The 6828-nt window shown below is 38.4% G+C and overlaps 1 protein-coding gene across 1 annotated transcript in view; it reads right to left on the bottom strand.

The window, feature by feature from the left end:
• Positions 1-6608, bottom strand: part of ccdc12 (coiled-coil domain containing 12) — a 10564-nt gene extending 3956 nt beyond the window's left edge. Inside the window, exons 1-2 of the mRNA XM_046046171.1 lie at positions 6453-6608; positions 2824-2894 (exon numbers count right to left, since the gene is read on the bottom strand). Of these exons, the coding sequence (XP_045902127.1) occupies positions 2824-2894; positions 6453-6536 (155 nt within the window). The 5' untranslated portion in view covers positions 6537-6608. The remainder of the gene's footprint in view (positions 1-2823; positions 2895-6452) is intronic.
• Positions 6609-6828: the final 220 nt, after the last annotated feature.

Genomic DNA, 6828 nt, shown 5'->3' with positions numbered 1-6828 from the left:
CATTCAAAAATGTGGGGGAGAGTCACAAAGAGTGGACTGCAGCTGGAGTCAGTGCTTCAAGAACCACCACGCACAGACGTATGCAAGACATGGGTTTCAGCTGTCACATTCCTTGTGTCAAGCCACTCTTGAACAAGACAGCGTCAGAAGCGTCTCGCCTGGGCTAAAGACAAAAAGGACTGGACTGCTGCTGAGTGGTCCAAAGTTATGTTCTCTGATGAAAGTAAATTTTGCATTTCCTTTGGAAATCAAGGTCCCAGAGTCTGGAGGAAGAGAGGAGAGGCACAGAATCCACGTTGCTTGAAGTCCAGTGTAAAGTTTCCACAGTCAGTGATGGTTTGGGGTGCCATGTCATCTGCTGGTGTTGGTCCACTGTGTTTTCTGAGGTCCAAGGTCAACGCAGCCATCCACCAGGAAGTTTTAGAGCACTTCATGCTTCCTGCTGCTGACCAACTTTATGGAGATGCAGATTTCATTTTCCAACAGGACTTGGCACCTGCACACAGTGCCAAAGCCACCAGTACCTGGTTTAAGGACCATGGTATCCCTGTTCTTAATTGGCCAGCAAACTCGCCTGACCTTAACCCTATAGAAAATCTATGGGGTATTGTGAAGAGGAAGATGTGATACGACCCAACAATGCAGAAGAGCTGAAGGCCACTATCAGAGCAACCTGGGCTCTCATAACACCTGAGCAGTGCCACAGACTGATGGACTCCATGCCACGCCGCATTGCTGCAGTAATTCAGCCAAAAGGAGCCCCAACTAAGTATTGAGTGCTGTACATGCTCATACTTTTCATGTTCATACTTTTCAGTTGACCAACATTTCTAAAAATCCTTTTTTTGTATTGGTCTTAAGTAATATTCTAATTTTCGGAGATACTGAATTTGGGATTTTCATTAGTTGTCAGTTTTAATCATCACAATTAAATGATAAACATTTGAAATATCAGTCTGTGTGTAATGAATGAATATAATATCCAAGTTTTACTTTTTGAATGCAATTACTGAAATAAATCAACTTTTTGATGATATTCTAATTATATGACCAGCACCTGTATTGTGTGAAGGTGGATATTTTGGTGTAAAGGTGAGGGAATCGCCAAAATTAAACGTCTCCAGAGAGCCATGAATATCAAGAGAAGATTTGCCATTATTTGACTTTTATACAAATTAATATTTTGGTCTAAAGACAGTCCTCTGGGTAACAAGTTTTGGGGCAAACTCCATAATAATGTATTCATTAGATTTTGACATTTCTTCTGCAGAAATATGAGGAATATGAGTATTACAGCAAATATAATGGATATTGCAAACATTCAGTTTTGAAATCAAAAGTAGTGGTAGTCAAGAGGAACTTCTGACCTGATGAGGGTGGTCCACAAAAGGTTAGGAGGTCACAAACATCATTAGGAATCATGCACTTGGGAACATTAATATCAAAACTGAATTTCACGCCATCCAGGATGGAAAATGTCAAGATATTTTGCTATAGACTAAAGTGCAGATGGGAAGATAGATCCTGAAAAACATTTACCTCTCAAGTCTCCCCCCCCCCCATGTATAAATAAAGTTTGACATCTCAGCTTTTATCCTTAACCATCCCTTAGTTTGACAGGTCCAAACCTTTAGTCTGTTTACACATTTCCACTTCAAGCACACTGTGGCATCAAAGAGAGCCAGTGATAAATGCCTAAGTGTGGCCCTCTCTAAATGTTCAATGAGTCAACTGAGGCAGAGGAGGAGGTGCAGCAGTGTTCAAATGTTTACACTGATATCAAGCTACCTGCCCCATTCACCAGAGCAAAATTAATTCCAGACAGCGATCTGCCTTTTGTATTTACACAGCAAGAGACTGTTACAGTTAACATGCAAGTAGCCAGTATTTTGAGCGTCCTTGAAACACATTTGCAAATTCCAAGATTGTTAAATTGACATATCTATTTGTCTAAAAATAAAAACAGCTGCCCTAACACCACCTAACAAGATGTAACAGGAAAAGCCACATGGTACAGCTGTTGCCTTTTGTTGAATAGGCTTGGAGGAATGTTGTATGCTGTATGGTAACACACAGCTGAAAAACATTCTGCCAAGTTCTGCTGTTCTGACATCTGAAATGTGTGGATCATTTGAATAGTAATAACTTTAAGATAAACATGTTGATTGTTCTTGCTCTTTCATGCCTTGGTTTTGCAATTTGACCTCTTATTAAATTTTAATACAAATCCCAAGATACATTACACTGACACCCTGCTACATATTTATCTTTACTTAAGAAAAAACTAGAGCACCCACAGTACTTTTCTCTTCACTGACAAATGTCTAAATGAGGCCTTCAAAACTTTGCAGCTATTTTCATTCTCAAGAGAGAGATCTGTCCAGTTGGACTGGAGGAAACACAGGGGCACTCCCTCAGTGCACAGTCATTAAATATAAACAATGAGGGGGAAAAAAAGTCCTGTAGGACAGGAAAGATGGCTGCTCCTTCCTACAGACTAACACACAAAGTTGAGTAAGCTGCAGGATATTTGAGCAGCTAATAGCACAAGGCTGTAATCCAGCCCAGTGTAAACACCTCATCTCACGACCAGCACTGACACACACAGTGTGTTACAAGAAGATGGTGTTCAGATAAAGGGCAGATAAATGCTCTGATGATGTACTTCCATGTCAGTTTCAGTTCCGTTTGTAAAGCTTAAAAAGCTGAAGGGGCGAGCAATGGTTGAATCATGACATGCTTTTTTTTCAAAATATGATTTTAAAAATTAAACAAATAACGGACATTTTTTTTGTAACAGCCAGGCTGGTGTGATGAACCAACCTGTGTTTCTGTTCAGTAGTCTCCTCTAGTGAAGCCTTTTTCTTCTCTGGCTCCCCATCTTCCTCTCGCCCCTGTTAAAATATCATCACACCATCAGCCAAATAACTTGCATTTACCACTAGGGGTGGGGGAAAAAAATCGATACAGCATAGTATAGTATGGCAATACTGTATCGATACAATTATATAAATTGCAGATGGGAGTTTTAACTTTTTGGTACTAGAATAATAAAATCTATTGCTTTCTTAGTCCACTAGAAAACTTAACAAGACCATTTAGAGGACTGAAAAAGTGATATGAACAAACAGAGAAATGTATCTTTTTAGATAAACAGATGTTGACAAAGTTTGACTTTAGGGACCTAACTGGAAGTTGGAAAAAGGTAATAAATTGCAATATATCTCAATATATTTAATATCGCAATAAAATCGAGTCGCAACATAAATATCGTGATATCGTATCGTGGGGCCTCTGGTGATTCCCACCCCTATTTACCACACAGTATTCTCAAAGTGAAAGCATGACTCTTCATTCAATAGACTGAACAATAGATAGATTAACATTGTATTCTGCCATAAAGAATTATTGAATTAAAAAAACTCCATCAGCCCATTTCAGAGATCTGACACAGTAAAGATACACTATGCTAACATTTGCATAGGAAAACAAAATAATCACTCATCTGTTTTTTTGTGTTGACCCATAATTTGGGACCCAAATAACAAATTTACATTTTCAGCTTGATTATTTCTGACATTGTGCCATTGAGGAGATGTAGAGCCTTAAGAACTGGGCCTAATAACTAGTAAAATTACATCTGTAGTTGCTTCAGAACTAGCTCTAACAACAAAAATGCTAACATGTTACCTGACCACAGCACTTCAGGCTGCGGTCGACACTAAACTGTCCACATAAAAAAAATGGAGAAAAAAAAAATTATAAACTAGGCTTGCAGAAATACAGCAAAAAAACTCTATTGACCCCAAGTGAAAAGTAGTAACAAAGGATATCGAACCCCTCCCATCTAGCATTTTCCTGAAGAGGCTTCCTGTCCACCGGCTACAACAATTCGGGGGACTGACTCATTCTTGAAGTGCAGCACAAACAGAAAATAACCCCATGACTTCAGGAATGTCAACAATCGTTTATCATTGCAACATTGCTAGCCTAACCAGCATGCCTCTGTTTAACACCCGCTTTGTGAAAGAAATTCTGGTCTTGGTGCCAAAAAGTGTGGCTTGCATATTGAACAGGGTTTCCTGGTGAAAGACAAATTCATATCCAGAACTTGTTGTCACACTGGAGCAGAGTTACAGTGTAATGTTTAAATGGTTCAACACATTCAGCCGCCTTACTGAGGAACAACTGAGACCCTGCTGCAACAACGTCCTCTCAGTCCATCAGAATACAGTATCTCATAAAAGTGAGTACACCCCTCATATTTTTGTAAATATTTGATTATCTTCTCATGTTTGCTACAATGCAAAGTAGAGAGTGTACAGCTAGTATAACAGTGTAATTTTGCTGTCCCCTCAAAATAACACATTTCAAGGCCATTAATGTCTAAGCCGCTGGCAACAAAAGTGAGTACACCCCTAAGTGAAAATGTCCAAATTGGGCCCAATTAGCCATTTTCCCTCCCCGGTGTCATGTGACTCGTTAGTGTTACAAGGTCTCAGGTGTATATGGGGAGCAGGTGTGTTAAATTTGGTGTTCTCACACTCCTTCATACTGGTCACTGGAAGTTCAACATGGCACCTCATGGAAAATAACTGTCTGAGGATCTGAAAAAAGAATGGGTTAAATTCCCGACTGTGACACATCCACCATCCACCATGAATAATTGTAATAAGCGTGTCTTTTCCAGATGTGTCCTGTGTGGCATATGAAGGTCTTTCTCTTGTTCTTTGTTGATTTCTAAGAAACTAGAACTATTCATAACTAGCCTATAATCTTTCATATTTATTTTATCAAGATGTATTGTTACATCAATCCTTCTCCCATCAACAATTCAGTGATGTAAAAAAATAACTGTAAGAACATGTTGAATTAGTGATGATGATGATGGTTGTATTTCAGCTCCAGAAATATTGTAGATGGTTAAAAAAAAATCCCACCATGACTGTGCTTGTGCATAAAAAAACAGCCATAATATGTAATGCAATTCATTTGTGGAATTATGTTATATTGTTCAGAAACAATCGCTGATGTCCAAGACTTTCTTGGATTATTTTTACGAATTCCCCTAATTTCCCCATCTAAAAAGCATGTGTTACATTATTTTCCAAGACCTGTTTGACCTGTATATCTGGTCTGCATCAGAGCTGCTGTGCTTTTGTGATTAAATACTGAACAGGAGGCACTATTGTGTTAAAATCAAATGATTCCTGTTACTGAAGTAGCAGAGATCTGTCCATAAAGACATGGTCAGAGCTCTCATCCCTGCAGCCACCATCTATCCTGTAACTCTTCTTATGATCAAGTTACTGAGGTGCCACCTGTTAAATGTATTGCTGAACATCAACCAAATGTCTTTAATACCAAGAAATACAGCCACTACTACTGGTTTTACCAAACAGTCTGCAGAGAAGATGATTTGGATGTAATATACCATCAAGTGCCTTAGAAGTTGATGAGACTTCAGTTGGATTACAGTATTATCTAAATGATAATTGATCGTGGTAATTTAATTTACTGTAACTGACACATTGTAGCTGTCCATTTTAGGTGAAGCTGATCATATTGAGTCAGATGTGAGTGTTTGTTGTTGAATGTTGTTGTAAACTAACCACAAACTCTCATTCGTGTTACCTAAGATTTAGTTCAGAGGTTTTCAAAGTGTGTGGCGGGCCTCCCCAGTGGGGCTCCAAACAGTTTCAGGGGAGGCTCAGTGAATGCAAGTGAAACAATATTACATTATCAAAAGAAGATCACATAGAATAGCCTACATGTGTGTGATTTGGTTAAAGAGATAATTCAAAGAGAGTACTTTTGGGAATCTGTTTTTCCCACTTTATCAGAGTCAGAAACTAATAGGATGGACCTTTTTGGTTATTTATTTTCTCTATTCTGAAGTTCAATCAAACAGCAATATTAGGTTTTCTTGCCTCAATTGTGGAGTGGGACCAAATAACATAATCATGATCCCATAGGCATCCAGGTATTGAGTGAAACTAACGTTAAGTAAGTAAACTAAGGGTCTAACAGTCTCAGACTTTGAAAATTCCTGATTTAGTTAATCTATGAACATACATGACTAGAGGTAAAAAAAAAAAAAAATTGTTATTGTTTCTGAGAAAGAAGTCCATGCAAGTTAGCTTCAGAAATTAGCTGCACATGAACAACTATAAAGTTAGCTAACTAAAAAACAATGTAACAAGTACATAATAGACTTTACTCGATCTGAATTCAATATCGGAACCTAACTACATCCTCTCACAGCACAGCAACAAAGCCACGAACCAAGTTCATTCAATATGAATGCTTTGTAACTACTACTAACTACTAACATGAATACGCTAATGTTAGCAACAAGCTGAGTCGGCTAACGTTAACTTTACCTCACTAACAAAAAGAAGAATTTTCTACAGGCCATGTTGCATTTATCAGAAACCAGACAAAACACTTACATGTAGTTGTTTTTCTCTTAATGCTTTGAGCCTCTCTTTTCTCTTCAGGGCCTGCTCCTGTAGCGACCCAACATTTTTCTCCATGTTTATCTCCACACACGCCGCTCAGTTCTCTCTGAAATCCATTGACGGTCCTACTGAGGACATGAAAACGACCGTCGAGCACATCGATTAAAGTGGCCTGTTGCCTGATCGTGTGTTATTATTGTGTTTTGTTGACAGTATTCTTCAAAATCATTAATTAGTTTGATTCGGTGTGAAGCATTATTATTTTAAAAGCAAATTTATATTGAAAATAATGACATTTTCCTGATTTTAAACACAGACATGCTTATGTTGGGGTGTATGTTGGATACGTTGGCACATGGAGTAAGAT

Source organism: Micropterus dolomieu, linkage group LG03, assembly GCF_021292245.1.
Source record: "Micropterus dolomieu isolate WLL.071019.BEF.003 ecotype Adirondacks linkage group LG03, ASM2129224v1, whole genome shotgun sequence".
Classification (NCBI taxonomy): domain Eukaryota; kingdom Metazoa; phylum Chordata; class Actinopteri; order Centrarchiformes; family Centrarchidae; genus Micropterus; species Micropterus dolomieu.
This window is presented reverse-complemented; position numbering and strand designations above follow the sequence as displayed.